The sequence below is a fragment of the Columba livia genome, chromosome 30 (genome assembly GCF_036013475.1).
Source record: "Columba livia isolate bColLiv1 breed racing homer chromosome 30, bColLiv1.pat.W.v2, whole genome shotgun sequence".
NCBI classification, from domain to species: Eukaryota; Metazoa; Chordata; class Aves; order Columbiformes; family Columbidae; genus Columba; species Columba livia.
In genome coordinates, this window is record NC_088631.1 from 879,702 (window position 1) to 895,136 (window position 15,435).

The following is a 15,435-nucleotide window of genomic DNA, read 5'->3' on the forward strand; positions in this document are numbered from 1 at the left end:
GAAATGAGTTTGGGGGGGACATGAGTTTGGGGGGGACATGAGTCTGGAAGGGGGACATGAGTCTGGGGGTACATGAGTCTGGGAGGACATGAGTTTGGGGGGACAGGAGTCTGGGGGGAAAGGAGTCTGGAGGGACCCAAGAGTCCGGGGGTACATGAGTCTGGGGGGACATGAATCTAGGGGTACATGAGTCTTGGGGGACATGAGTCTGGGGGGGACATGAGTTTTGGGGGGGGGGGGACATAAGCCTGGGGGGGACATGAGTCTGGGGGAGGGGAACATGAGTCTGGGGGGACCTGAGTTTGGGGGGGACATGAGTCTGGGGGGGACACATGAGTCTGGGAGGAAATGAGTTTGGGGGGGACATGAGTCTGGGGGGACATGAGTCTGGGGGGGACATGAGTCTGGGGGGGACATGAGTCTGGGGGGACAGGAGTCTGGGGGGACAGGAGTCTGGAAGGGGGACATGAGTCTGGGGGTACATGAGTCTGGGGGGATATGAGTCTGGGGGGACAGGAGTCTGGGGGGACCCAAGAGTCTGGGGGTACATGAGTCGGGGGGGACATGAATCTAGGGGTACATGAGTCTTGGGGGACATAAGTCTGGGGGAGGGGAACATGAGTCTGGGGGGACCTGAGTTTGGGGGTGACATGAGTCTGGGGGGGACATGAGTTTGGGGGGGACATGAGTCTGGGGGGGACATGAGTTTGGGGGGGACATGAGTCTGGGGGTACATGAGTCTGGGGGTACATGAGTCTGGGGGGGGACATAAGTCTGGGGGGACATGAGTCTTGGGGGGTACATGAGTCTTGGGGGGTACATGAGTCTTGGGGGGTACATGAGTCTTGGGGGTACATTTTTGGGGGGATGCCCAACCTTGGTGGGGACTGTACAACCCTGGGGACATGTGAACAGCCCAGAGGGGTCTGCACAATCCCAGGGGGGGGTCACACAACCCCAGGACCCCCCCCCCCTTTTATTCCCGCAGCCCCCAACCCACCGGAGATGTCCACAGGCATGGAGATGCAGCGGCTCAGCTGTGGCGCCGGGGGGGGCGTCTCCAGCGCCCCGCTTTTCAGCGTGTCCCCTGTGGGATGAGACCCCCCCCTGAGCACCAGAAGCCAAGAGACACCCCCAAAATTGGGGGGGGGGGTCCCAATTTCCACCTCCCCGGTTCTTACCTGGCTCCTCGGCCCCCCCGAGCCCCCGCTTGCCGTGGCGCACGGGGCTGGTGCGGGCGGCGTGGCCGGGCTGGGGGAACAACCGCAGCGGCTGCATGTCCTAAAAAAGGGGGGGACACATTAGTGTGGCTTTGGGGACACCGGTGTGGCTTTGGGGGGACATCACTGTGGCTTTGGGGACACCAGAGTGGCTTGGGGGGACATCAGTGTGGCTTTGGGGGGACATCACTGTGGCTTTGGGGACACCAGAGTGGCTTGGGGAGACATCACTGTGGCTATGGGGAGACATCACTGTGGCTTGGGGGGACATCACTGTGGCTTTGGGGACATCACTGTGGCTCTGGGGACACCAGAGTGGCTTGGGGGGACATCATTGTGGCTTTGGGGGGACATCAATGTGGCTTTGGGGACACCAGAGTGGCTTTGGGGACACCAGAGTGGCTTGGGGAGACATCACTGTGGCTTGGGGGGACATCACTGTGGCTTTGGGGACATCACTGTGGCTTTGGGGACACCAGAGTGGCTTGGGGGGACATCACTGCGGCTTGGGGGGACATCACTGTGGCTTTGGGGACACCGGTGTGGCTTTGGGGGGACATCACTGTGGCTCTGGGGGACACCAGAGTGGCTTTGGGGACACCGGTGTGGCTTGGGGGGACATCACTGTGGCTCTGGGGGACACCAGAGTGGCTTTGGGGACACCGGTGTGGCTTGGGGGGACATCACTGTGGCTCTGGGGACACCAGAGTGGCTTGGGGAGACATCAGTGTGGCTTTGGGGGACACCAGAGTGGCTTTGGGGACACCAGAGTGGCTTGGGGGGACATCACTGTGGCTTTGGGGGTCATCACTGTGGCTTTGGGGACACCAGAGTGGCTTGGGGGGACATCAATGTGGCTTTGGGGACACCAGAGTGGCTTTGGGGACACCAGAGTGGATTGGGGAGACATCACTGTGGCTTTGGGGGGACATCACTGTGGCTTTGGGGGACACCAGAGTGGCTTTGGGGACACCAGAGTGGATTGGGGAGACATCACTGTGGCTTTGGGGGGACATCACTGTGGCTTTGGGGGACACCAGAGTGGCTTTGGGGACACCAGAGTGGATTGGGGAGACATCACTGTGGCTTTGGGGGGACATCACTGTGGCTTTGGGGGACACCAGAGTGGCTTTGGGGACACCAGAGTGGATTGGGGAGACATCACTGTGGCTTTGGGGAGACATCACTGTGGCTTTGGGGACACCAGAGTGGCTTTGGGGACACCAGAGTGGATTGGGGAGACATCACTGTGGCTTTGGGGAGACATCACTGTGGCTTTGGGGACACCAGAGTGGCTTGGGGGGACATCACTGTGGCTTTGGGGACACCAGAGTGGATTGGGGAGACATCACTGTGGCTTTGGGGAGACATCACTGTGGCTTTGGGGACACCAGAGTGGCTTGGGGGGACATCACTGTGGCTTTGGGGACACCAGAGTGGCTTGGGGAGACATCACTGTGGCTTGGGGGGACATTACTGTGGCTTTGGGGACACCAGAGTGGCTTGGGGGGACATCACTGTGGCTTTGGGGACACCAGAGTGGATTGGGGGGACATCAATGTGGCTTGGGGGACATCACTGTGGCTTTGGGGACACCAGAGTGGATTGGGGGGACATCAATGTGGCTTTGGGGGACATCACTGTGGCTTTGGGGACACCAGAGTGGCTTTGGGGACACCAGTGTGGCTTGGGGAGACATCATTGTGGCTTGGGGGACATCAACGTGGCTTTGGGGACATCACTGTGGCTTTGGGGACATCACTGTGGCTTGGGGGGACATCAATGTGGTTTTAAGGGGACCCCAATGTGGCTTTGGGGGGACATCACTGTGCCTTTGGGGACATCACTGGTGCCATTTTGAGCCCTGAGGTGATACAGGTGCCCCATGGCCCACAGTTTTTGTTTTAAAGCCATTTTGATGTCCCTGATGTCGCCATTTTGAGCCCTGAGGTAATTCTGGCGCCATTTTGAGCCCTGAGGTGATTCTGGCGCCATTTTGACCCTGAGGAGATTTTGGGGCCATTTTGATCCCTGAGGTGATTCTGGCGCCATTTTGAGCCCTGAGGTGATTCTGGCGCCATTTTGACCCTGAGGTAATTCTGGCGCCATTTTGAGCCCTGAGGTGATTCTGGCGCCATTTTGATCCCTGAGGTGATTCTGGCGCCATTTTGAGCCCTGAGGTAATTCTGGCGCCATTTTGATCCCTGAGGTGATTTTGGCGCCATTTTGATCCCTGAGGTGATTCTGGCGCCATTTTGACCCTGAGGTGACTCTTTCAAGGTCCCTTCCACCCCCTGACATTGTGATTCTGTGTCATCGGTGCCACCGAGGGGGATCCAACCCACCCCAACCCCCCCAAAATTCCCACCACAAACTCACGTGGCTGAAGAGCTCGTTGGTCAACCCCAAATAATTGTGCAATGCCAAGAAGGTGACGCGCTGCAGACGCACCATGATGATCTGAGGAGGGGAGAAAACGCCGCCAGTTGTCACTTGTCACCCGTAGGGACCCCCCTGTGTCCCCAGGACCCCGATATTCACCTGTACCACCCGCACAAGGCTCTCCGGGTACTTCTCGAACACGGCTGAAAAAGCCTCGACCGGCAGCCGTAGCACCGTGGAGTCCTCGGCCGCGCGGGCACACACCGTGCGGTATGGCCGCTGGTGGCCCTGGGGACATGGAGAGGTGGCCGGTGGCCTCGTGGGGACGCTAAGGAAGCTGGGGTATCCCAGCCAAGGATTGGGGGTGGTGGCACTTTGGGGAGGCGGTTGGTGGCACCATGGGTTTGGTGGGGTGGAATTGGGGACAGTCATGGTGGGACTTGGGGACAGTCACAGATGGGCTTGGGGACAGTCATGTTTGGGTTGGAGGAGTTTGGGGACAGTCACAGACGGGCTTGGGGACAGTCGTGGCTGGGTTGGAGGAGGTTGGGGACAGTTGGTGGGGCTTGGGGACAGTTGTGGTTGGGTATGGGGACAGTCGTGGTTGGGTTGGAGGAGTCTGGGGACAGTCCTAAATGTCCCAGGGGTGTTGGGGACAGTTCTAGATGTCCCAGGAGGGGTTGGGGACAGTCCCAGGGGGGTTGGGGACAATCTCAGGTGTCTCAGGAGGGGTTGGGGACAGTGCCAGGGGGGTTGGGGACAATCTCAAGTGTCCCAGGAGGGGTTGGGGACAGTCCCTGGTGCCCAGGAGCTTGGGGACAGTCCCAGGTGTCCCAGGGGCTTTGGGGACAGTCCCACGGGGGTTGGGGACAGTCCCAGGGGGGGTTGTGGACAGTCCCGGGGGGGGTTGGGGACAGTCCCGGGGGGGGGTTGGGGACAATCTCAGGTGTCCCAGGTGGGGTTGGGGACAGTCCCTGGTGCCCAGGAGCTTGGGGACAGTCCCAGGTGTCCCAGGGGCTTTGGGGACAGTCCCGCGGGGGTTGGGGACAGTCTCAGGGGGGTTGGGGACAGTCCCGGAGGGGTTGGGGACAGTCACAGGGGGGGTTGGGGACAGTCTCAGGGGGGTTGGGGACAGTCCCAAGAGGGGTTGGGGACAATCTCAGGTGTCCCAGGTGGGGTTGGGGACAGTCCCTGGTGCCCAGGAGCTTGGGGACAGTCCCAGGTGTCCCAGGGGCTTTGGGGACAGTCCCGCGGGGGTTGGGGACAGTCCCAGGGGGGCTTGGGGACAGTCCCAGGAGGGGTTGGGGACAATCTCAGGTGTCCCAGGCGGGGTTGGGGACAGTCCCAGGTGTCCCAGGGGCTTTGGGGACAGTCCCAGGGGGGTTGGGGACAGTCCCAGGGGGGCTTGGGGACAGTCCCAGGAGGAGTTGGGGACAATCTCAGGTGTCCCAGGTGGGGTTGGGGACAGTCCCTGGTGCCCAGGAGGGGTTGGGGACAGTCCCAGGGGGGCTTGGGGACAATCTCAGGTGTCCCAGGAGGGGTTGGGGACAGTCCCTGGTGCCCAGGAGCTTGGGGACAGTCCCAGGGGGATTGGGGACAGTCCCAGGGGGGTTGGGGACAGTCCCAGGGGGGGTTGGGGACAGTCCCGGGGGGGGTTGGGGACAATCTCAGGTGTCCCAGGTGGGGTTGGGGACAGTCCCAGGTGTCCCAGGGGCTTTGGGGACAGTCCCACGGGGGTTGGGGACAGTCCCAGGGGGGGTTGGGGATAGTCCCAGGGGCTTTGGGGACAGTCCCGCGGGGGTTGGGGACAGTCCCAGGAGGGGTTGGGGACAATCTCAGGTGTCCCAGGCGGGGTTGGGGACAGTCCCAGGTGTCCCAGGGGCTTTGGGGACAGTCCCGCGGGGGTTGGGGACAGTCCCAGGGGGGTTGGGGACAATCTCAGGTGTCCCAGGTGGGGTTGGGGACAGTCCCAGGTGTCCCAGGGGCTTTGGGGACAGTCCCACGGGGGTTGGGGACAGTCCCAGGGGGGGTTGGGGACAGTCCCGGGGGGGGTTGGGGACAATCTCAGGTGTCCCAGGTGGGGTTGGGGACAGTCCCAGGTGTCCCAGGGGCTTTGGGGACAGTCCCGCGGGGGTTGGGGACAGTCCCAGGGGGGGTTGGGGACAGTCCCAGGGGGGGTTGGGAACAGTCCCAGGGGGGGTTGGGGACAATCTCAGGTGTCCCAGGTGGGTTGGGGACAGTCCCAGGGGGGGTTGGGGACAGTCCCAGGGGCTTTGGGGACAGTCCCACGGGGGTTGGGGACAGTCCCAGGGGGGTTGGGGACAATCTCAGGTGTCCCAGGTGGGGTTGGGGACAGTCCCACGGGGGTTGGGGACAGTCCCAGGGGGGGTTGGGGACAGTCCCAGGGGCTTTGGGGACAGTCCCGCGGGGGTTGGGGACAGTCCCGCGGGGGTTGGGGACAATCTCAGGTGTCCCAGGTGGGGTTGGGGACAGTCCCTGGTGTCCCAGGGGCTTTGGGGACAGTCCCGCGGGGGTTGGGGACATTCCCGGGGGGGTTGGGGACAGTCCCAAGGGGGTTGGGGACAGTCCCAGGGGGGTTGGGGACAGTCCCACGGGGGTTGGGGACAGTCCCAGGGGGGTTGGGGACAGTCCCACGGGGGTTGGGGACAGTCCCAGAGGAATTGGGGACACGGCGGTACCGTGATGACATCGAGGATGCTGAGCAGGCTGTGCACGCTGTCCCCGGGGAACACCTCCTTCATCACCGTCTCCTGCCCGTCCTGTGACAACAAACCCGCTGTCCCCAACCCCGCCGTGTCCCCAACCCCGCTGGGGTGTCCCCGAGGCCCCCTGGGGTGTCCCCAAGCCCTGTGTCCCCCATGTCCCCGCACCGGCTCGGTGAGGAACAGCTCCAACTTGCCGTCCTGCAGGACGTAGATGCTGGTGTCGGGCTGGCCGGGCCGGAACACGTAGTCACCTTGGTGGCACTGGAGGGACACCATGTGACGGCAGAGCTCCAGGAACAGCGGCTTCTCAAAGTGACCCAGCACCCTGGGGACAAGGACAAGGGACAAGGGACAGCAGGTGACACAGGGGACAAGGGACAGCGGCTTCTCAAAGTGACCCAGCACCCTGGGGACAAGGGACAGCAGGTGACACAGGGGACAAGGGACAGTAGGTGACATAGGGGAGAGGGACAGCGGCTTCTCAAAGTGACCCAGCACCCTGGGGACAAGGGACAGCAGGTGACACAGGGGACAGGGACAGCAGGTGACATAGGGGAGAGGGACAGCGGCTTCTCAAAGTGACCCAGCACCCTGGGGACAAGGGACAAGGGACAAGGGACAGCAGGTGACACAGGGGACAGGGACAGTGGCTTCTCAAAGTGACCCAGCACCCTGGGGACAAGGGACAGCAGGTGACACAGGGGACAAGGGACAGCAGGTGACACAGGGGACAGGGACAGCGGCTTCTCAAAGTGACCCAGAACCCTGGGGACAGGGACAAGGGACAGCAGGTGACACAGGGGACAGGGACAGTAGGTGACACAGGGGACAGGGACAGTAGGTGACACAGGGGAGAGGGACAGTGGCTTCTCTAAGTGACCCAGCACCCTGGGGACAAGGGACAGCAGGTGACACAGGGGACAAGGGACAGCAGGTGACATGGGGGACAGGGACAGCAGGTGACACAGGGGACAGGGACAGGGCCGGTTGCCATGGGGACAGGGATGCAGCACCAAGAGCGCCCCTCTGGGCCCAATCCTGACCCACAGGGATGGGTCTGGAGCCCCTGGGCCTGATCTTGAGGCCCAATCCTGTCCACCCCCCCAGGGCCCGATCCTGACCCCTTCAATGGATCTGGACCAACCCCCCCGGGCCCAATCCTGCCGCCCAAGGACCTGATCCTGACCCTTGGGTCTGATCCTGACCCCTTCAATGGATCTGGACCAACCCCCCTGGGCCCAATCCTGACCCTCTGGGCCCAATCCTGACTCTGGGGCCCAATCCTGACTCTGGGGCCCAATCCTGACCCCTTCAATGGATCTGGACCCCACCCTCCGGGCCCAATCCTGACCCTCTGGGCCCAATCCTGACTCTGGGGCCCAATCCTGACTCTGGGGCCCAATCCTGACTCTGGGGCCCAATCCTGACCCCTTCAATGGATCTGGACCCCCACAGGGCCCAATCCTGACCCTCTGGGCCCAATCCTGACTCTGGGGCCCAATCCTGACTCTGGGGCCCAATCCTGACCCCTTCAATGGATCTGGACCCCACCCTCCGGGCCCAATCCTGACCCTCTGGGCCCAATCCTGACCCCCTGGGCCCAATCCTGACCCCTTCAATGGATCTGGACCCCCACCCCCCGGGCCCAATCCTGACCCCCTGGGGCCGATCCTGACCCCTTCAATGGATCTGGACCCCCCTGGGCCCAATCCTGACCCTCTGGGCCCAATACTGACTCTGGGGCCCAATCCTGACCCCTTCAATGCATCTGGACCCCCCTGGGCCCAATCCTGACCCCCTGGGCCTGATCCTGACCCCCTGGGCCTGATCCTGACCTTGGGGCTCAATCCTGACCCCTTCAATGGATCTGGACCCCTCCCCCGGGCCCAATCCTGACCCTCTGGGCCCAATCCTGACCCCTTCAATGGATCTGGACCCCCACAGGGCCCAATCCTGACCCTCTGGGCCCAATTCTGACTCCCTGGGCCCAATCCTGACCCCTTCAATGCATCTGGACCCCACTGGGCCCAATCCTGACCCCCTGGGCCTGATCCTGACCTTGGGGCCCAATCCTGACCCCTTCAATGGATCTGGACCCCCCTGGGCCCAATCCTGACCCTCTGGGCCCAATTCTGATCCCCTGGGCCCAATCCTGACCCCTTCAATGGATCTGGACCCCACCCTCCAGGCCCAATCCTGACTCTGGGGCCCGATCCTGACCCCCTGGGCCTGATCCTGACCTTGAGGCCCAATCCTGATCCCCTGGGCCTGATCCTGACCTTGGGGCCCAATCCTGACCCCTTCAATGGATCTGGACCCCCACCCCCCGGGCCCAATCCTGACTCTGGGGCCCGATCCTGACCCCTTCAATGGATCTGGATCCCCAGAGGGCCCAATCCTGACTCTGGGGCCCGATCCTGCAGCCTCACCTCACGTTCTTGAGCATGTACAGCACCTCGGAGGGCAGGTGGGAATTGGCCACGTCGAACTCGGTCAGATCGGCCTCCAGCACCGATGGCGGCGGCTCCTTCAGCTGCAGCGTCGGCACCTCCTTGGGGATGCGCAGGATCCTTTGGGGACACGCGGGTGACACCGCGGTGACGCCGACACGTCCCCCCGTGTGTCACCTCCCCCCCCCACACCCCCGTTTTCCTCACTTTTTGGCGATGTTGAGCATCTTCAGCTTCTTCTTCATGCGCGGGCGCGAGGTGCTGGAGATGGTGGTGTCCACCAGCGAGGACGTCGACTGGGACACCTGGGGACACCGAGCGCGGGGTTGGCACCCGACGGTGACACCGTGGGGTCACCGGTTCCCCCGAAGGTGACACAAGGGACAAGGGACAGGGACAGCGGCTTCTCTAAGGGACCCAGAACGCTGGGGACAGGGACAAGGGACAGCAGGTGACACGGGGGACAAGGGACAGAAGGTGACATGGGGGACAGGGACAGCAGCTTCTCTAAGTGACCCAGCACCCTGGGGACAAGGGACAAGGGACAGCAGGTGACACAGGGGACAGGGACAGTAGGTGAAATGGGGGACAAGGGACAGTAGGTGACACAGGGGACAAGGGACAGTAGGTGACACAGGGGACAAGGGACAGCAGGTGACATGGGGGACAAGGGACAGTGGCTTCTCTTAAGTGACCCAGAACGCTGGGGACAGGGACAAGGGACAGCAGGTAACACAGGGGACAAGAGACAGTAGGTGACATGGGGGACAAGGGACAGTAGGTGACACAGGGGACAAGGGACAGCAGGTGACACAGGGGACAAGGGACAGTAGGTGACATGGGGGACAAGGGACAGCAGGTAACACAGGGGACAAGAGACAGTAGGTGACATGGGGGACAAGGGACAGTAGGTGACACAGGGGACAAGGGACAGCAGGTGACACAGGGGACAAGGGACAGTAGGTGACATGGGGGACAAGGGACAGCAGGTGACACAGGGGACAAGGGACAGCAGGTGACACAGGGGACAAGGGACAGCAGGTGACATGGGGGACAAGGGACAGCAGGTGACATGGGGGACAAGGGACAGCAGGTGACACAGGGGACAAGGGACAGCAGGTGACACGGGGGACAAGGACAGTGGCTTCTCTTAAGTGACCCAGAACGCTGGGGACAGGGACAAGGGACAGCAGGTGACACAGGGGACAAGAGACAGTAGGTGACATGGGGGACAAGGGACAGTAGGTGACATGGGGGACAAGGGACAGTAGGTGACACAGGGGACAAGGGACAGCAGGTGACACAGGGGACAGGGACAGCAGCTTCTCTAAGTGACCCAGCACCCTGGGGACAGGGACAAGGGACAGCAGATGACATGGGGGACAAGGGACAGTGGCTTCTCTTAAGTGACCCAGAACGCTGGGGACAGGGACAAGGGACAGCAGGTGACACAGGGGAGAGGGACAGCAGGTGACACATGGGACAAGGGACAGCGGCTTCTCAAAGTGACCCAGAACCCTGGGGACAGGGACAAGGGACAGCAGGTGACATGGGGGACAAGGGACAGCAGGTGACATGGGGGACAAGGGACAGTAGGTGACATGGGGGACAAGGGACAGTAGGTGACATGGGAGACAAGGGACAGTGGCTTCTCTTAAGTGACCCAGAACACTGGGGACAGGGACAAGGGACAGCAGGTGACATGGAGGACAAGGGACAGTAGGTGACACAGGGGACAAGGGACAGTAGGTGACACAGGGGACAAGAGACAGTAGGTGACACAGGGGACAAGGGACAGTAGGTGACACAGGAGACAAGAGACAGTAGGTGACATAGGGGACAGGGACAGTGGCTTCTCTAAGTGACCCAGCACCCTTGGGACAGGGACAAGGGACAGCAGGTGACATGGGGGACAAGGGACAGCAGGTGACATGGGGGACAAGGGACAGTAGGTGACATGGGGGACAAGGGACAGCAGGTGAAATGGGGGACAAGGGACAGCAGGTGACACAGGGGACAGGGACAGCAGCTTCTCAAAGTGACACAGCACCCTGGGGACAAGGGACAAGGGACAGCAGGTGACACCCCCAAAGTGCGTCACCCCCCAGTGTCACCTTGCGCATGATCTTGCGGCCGTAGAAAAGCATCTTGTCCCTTTTTCGGAAGCGATATTTGGGTGTCCCCTGAGCCGGGATTTCTGGGGGGGGGGAACATATGGGGACAGGTTGGGGACAGCTCTGTCACCCCCCCATGTCCCCAAGGGCCACCGCGGCGCTGTCACTCACTCTTAAGGCGCAGCCGGCGGACCAGGATGACGATGGCGGCGGCGACGGTGACGATGACGAGGCCGAGGATGAGCACGGTCCCCAGCACCTGCGGAGGGACGGGGGTGTCCCCGGTGTCCCCAACGGGGTGGGGACAAGGGCGGGGGACGAGTTTGTGTCACCCTCAGGGTGCTCAACAGCATTGGGGACAAGGATATTGTCACCTGGGGACATGGGGACAAGTTTGTGTCACCTGGGGGTCCCACAGCCCTGGGGATGGGGACAGAATCCCCTGGGGACATGGGGACAAGTTCATGTCCCCAGAGACACAGGGACGAGTTTGTGTCACCTCAGGGTGCTCAACAGCATTGGGGACAAGGATGTTGTCACCTGGGGACAGGGGAACAAGTGTGTGTCCCCAAAGTCACAAGGATGAGTTTGTGTCACCTCAGGTTGCTCAACAGCATTGGGGACCAGGACATTGTCACCTGGGGACATGGGGACAAGTGTGTGTCCCCTGGGGTCCCCCCAGCCCTGGGGATGGGGACAGAATCCCCTGGGGACATGGGGACAAGTTTGTGTCCCCAGAGACACAGGGATGAGTTTGTGTCACCTCAGGGTGCTCATCAGCATTGGGGACAAGGACATTGTCACCTGGGGACATGGGGACAAGTGTGTGTCCCCTGGGGTCCCGCAGCCCTGGGGATGGGGACAGTGTCCCCTGGGGACATGGGGACAAGTTTGTGTCATGTCAGGGTGCTCAACAGCATCAGGGACACATTGGTGTCCCCTGGGGATGTTGGGGACCGGGACATTGTCACCTGGGGACAAGTTCATGTCCCCAGAGACACAGGGACGAGTTTGTGTCACCTCAGGGTGCTCAACAGCATTGGGGACAAGGACATTGTCACCTGGGGACATGGGGACATGGGGACAAGTGTGTGTCCCCTGGGGGTCCCACAGCCCTGGGGATGGGGACAGTGTCCCCTGGGGACACGGGGACAAGTTTGTGTCCCCAGAGACTCAGGGACGAGTTTGTGTCACCTCAGGTTGCTCAACAGCATTGGGGACAAGGACATTGTCACCTGGGGACGACCAGGACATTGTCCCCTGGGGTCCCCGCAGCCCTGGGAATGGGGACAGTGTCCCCTGGGGACATGGGGACAAGTTTGTGTCCCCAGAGACTCAGGGACGAGTTTGTGTCACCTCAGGTTGCTCAACAGCATTGGGGACAAGGACATTGTCACCTGGGGACGACCAGGACATTGTCCCCTGGGGTCCCCGCAGCCCTGGGAATGGGGACAGTGTCCCCTGGGGACATGGGGACAAGTTCGTGTCCCCAGAGACTCAGGGACGAGTTTGTGTCACCTCAGGTTGCTCAACAGCATTGGGGACAAGGACATTGTCACCTGGGGACATGGGGACAAGTGTGTGTCCCCAAAGTCACAAGGATGAGTTTGTGTCACCTCAGGTTGCTCAACAGTACTGGGGACAAGGACATTGTCACCTGGGGACATGGGGACGAGTTTGTGTCACCTCAGGTTGCTGAACAGCATCGGGGACAAGGACATTGTCACCTGGGGACATGGGGACATGGGGACAAGTGTGTGTCCCCTGGGGTCCCCCCAGCCCTGGGGATGGGGACAGTGTCCCCTGGGGACAAGTTTGTGTCACCTCAGGTTGCTCAACAGCATCGGGGACCAGGACATTGTCACTTGGGGACATGGGGACGAGTTTGTGTCACCTCAAGGTGCTCAGCAGCACCAGAGACCAGGACATTGTCCCCTGGGGACATGGGGACAAGTTTGTGTCACCTCAAGGTGCTCAGCAGCACCAGAGACCAGGACATTGTCCCCTGGGGTCCCGCAGCCCTGGGGATGGGGACAGTGTCCCCTGGGGACACGGGGACAGCCGGTGTCCCCTCCGCTCACCGCGCCCGTGGGCAGCTGCTCCTCAGCCGTCGGGGACACATCCTGCGGGGACAAGGGGACAACTGAGCCCCCCCGCGGCCCCCCCCAGGCTTGGGGACACCGGGGGATGTCACCGTCCCCCCCGTGCGTGTCCCCACACGGGGACATTTCCCACCTCGGCGTCCTCCTGCGGCTCCGACCCGCGCTGCCCCATGGCCGCCCATGCAAAAACCTGCGGAAACGGGCAAAAACGGGCCAAAAACCCACAGTTTGGGACACGCCGCGGCCACCGGTGACAACAAAGTGACGTCCCCACGTGGGGGGGGTGATACCACCAGCGCGGGGCGGGGGGGGGTGGTCACAGTTTGAGGGGTTGAGTGGGGAGTCCCCAGGGTGACATGGGGGGGACCTGAGTGTCACATCCTCCCCCCCCCCCCCCCCCCCCCACTTGTGGGCTGTGGTGTCACCTCCCCGGGAGGAAGCGGTGACGTTGTGACACCACCGGTTGTTGTCACCGTTGTCACCGTGTGTGTGTGTCCCCCCCCACCCCGTCCTTCCCAAGGACACCCCCGGGGAGGTGACGGTGACACCGCCCCCCCCGCCAAATATCCCCCCTGCCATGTCCCCCCACATGGGGACACAACACCCAGGGGGTGACACCCCCATGGTGACACCCCCCCCCCCCTTTACCCCCCCAATTGTGCCCCTTAACACCCCCCCAGACTATAATTACCCCCCCTGGGCTAATTAACCCCCCCAACCACTATTCCCCCCCCCACTAATTAGGTAATTAGGGGGGGCTGATGCTACCCCAGGAGATTATTCCCCCCCCCCAGGCGTTTACTGCCCCCCAAGGCAAATATGACCCCCCCCCCCCATATTATGGCCCCCCCATGGATTAACACCCCCCCAGCCCTTCCTGCCCCCTCCCCAGGGCAATATTCACCCCCCGGTAATTGGGATGGGGGGGTGGGAACGACTAAAACTGCCCCCCCAGGAAGTTATTACCCCCCCATGGATGCTATTACCCCCCCCAGGATGTTATTACCCCTCCCCCGGAAGTTATTACCCCCTCTAGGATGTTATTACCCGCCCCCCCCGGCAAATATTGCACCCCCAAAACATTACTGCCCCCCCCTCAGCCTCATACCCGCCCCCCACACCAGTGTCCCCCCCCCCCAGACCAACTTCTCCCCCCCAACCGGGGGGTGTTTCCCCCTCAAACTCCCCCCCAGACCCGTTCTGTCCCCCCCCACAAGACCGGATCCGCCCCCCCATGGGGGGGTTCGTGCCCCCCCCGCACTCACCGGCCGCCGGTCGCCGCCCCGCGTCCCGCTCCGGCCTGGGCGGCCCCCGCGGGGTCATGGTCCCTTTAAGGCGGCTCCGCCTCCCCGCGCGTGACGTCAGACGCAGGGAGGGCGTGGCGGCGGCGCCGCCATCTTGGGAAGGTCAAGCCGCAAAGGGAGTGGCGGAGGGTGAAGGGGTGTGCGCCATATTGGGTGTGGCGCGGGGGGGTGTGATGTCATCACAAGGCGACGGCGCCATGTTGGGAGCGGCGGGCGGGGTTGGAGGGGACCCCAAAATGGGGGGAATTGGGGGGTCCCGTGGGATTGAGACCGGGGGGCACCCCCAGGCTGGTCTCTATGGACACCCCAGGGTGACAGCACCCCAAGACTGTCCCCATGGCCACCTCAGGGTGACAGCACCCCAAGATTGTCCCCATGGCCACCCCAGGGTGACAGCACCCCCAAGTTTGTCTCTATGGTGGCAGCACCCCAAGATTGTCCCCATTACCCCCCAGGGTAACAGCACCCCAAAATTGTCCCCATGGCCACCCAGGGTGACAGCACCCCAACACTATCCCCATGGTGACAGCACCCCAAGATTGTCCCCATGGTGACAGCACCCCAAGTTTGTCCCCATAACCCCCCCCGGGCTGGCAGCACCCCAAGTTTGTCCCCATGGCGGCAGCACCCCAAAATTGTCCCCATTACCCCCCCCCGGGCTGGCAGCACCCCAAGATTGTCCCCATTACCCCCCATGGTGACAGCACCCCAAGTTTGTCCCCATGGTGACAGCACCCCAAGTTTGTCCCCATTACCCCCCATGGTGACAGCACCCCAAGACTGTCCCCATGACCCCCCCATGGTGACAGCACCCTCAGGCTTGTCCCCATGGTAACAGCACCCCAAGATTGTCCCCATGACCCCCCTAGGGTGACAGCACCCCAAGATTGTCCCCATGGTGACAGCACCCCAAGTTTGTCCCCATGGCCACCCCAGGGTTACAGCACCCCAAGATTGTCCCCATGGTGACAGCACCCCCAAGTTTGTCCCCATAACCCCCCCGGGCTGGCAGCACCCCAAGATTGTCCCCATGGTAACAGCACCCCCAGGCTTGTCCCCATGGTGACAGCACCCCAAGATTGTCCCTATGGTGGCAGCACCCCAAGTTTGTCCCCATTACCCCCCATAGTGACAGCA

The 15,435-nt window shown here is 62.3% G+C and overlaps 1 protein-coding gene across 6 annotated transcripts in view; it reads right to left on the reverse strand.

The window, feature by feature from the left end:
* PNPLA6 (patatin like phospholipase domain containing 6) overlaps nucleotides 1-14,354 on the reverse strand; it is a 38,701-nt gene extending 24,347 nt beyond the window's left edge. For 4 of the 6 annotated variants that reach the window (XM_065043931.1, XM_065043929.1, XM_065043928.1 and 1 more), the window contains exons 1-13: nucleotides 14,260-14,354; nucleotides 13,128-13,184; nucleotides 12,974-13,015; nucleotides 11,064-11,151; nucleotides 10,893-10,975; nucleotides 8,986-9,083; nucleotides 8,758-8,898; nucleotides 6,494-6,653; nucleotides 6,302-6,382; nucleotides 3,762-3,890; nucleotides 3,600-3,680; nucleotides 1,182-1,281; nucleotides 1,001-1,087 (exon numbers count right to left, since the gene is read on the reverse strand). In XM_065043931.1, coding sequence (XP_064900003.1) covers nucleotides 1,001-1,087; nucleotides 1,182-1,281; nucleotides 3,600-3,680; nucleotides 3,762-3,890; nucleotides 6,302-6,382; nucleotides 6,494-6,653; nucleotides 8,758-8,898; nucleotides 8,986-9,083; nucleotides 10,893-10,975; nucleotides 11,064-11,151; nucleotides 12,974-13,015; nucleotides 13,128-13,166 — 1,129 coding nt within the window. In that variant the 5' untranslated portion in view covers nucleotides 13,167-13,184; nucleotides 14,260-14,354. Of the gene's footprint in view, nucleotides 1-1,000; nucleotides 1,088-1,181; nucleotides 1,282-3,599; nucleotides 3,681-3,761; nucleotides 3,891-6,301; nucleotides 6,383-6,493; nucleotides 6,654-8,757; nucleotides 8,899-8,985; nucleotides 9,084-10,892; nucleotides 10,976-11,063; nucleotides 11,152-12,973; nucleotides 13,016-13,127; nucleotides 13,185-14,259 lie in introns of those variants that run through there. The other 2 variants (XM_065043930.1, XM_065043933.1) reach the window with 2 other exon arrangements.
* Between the last annotated feature and the right edge of the window lie 1,081 nt (nucleotides 14,355-15,435).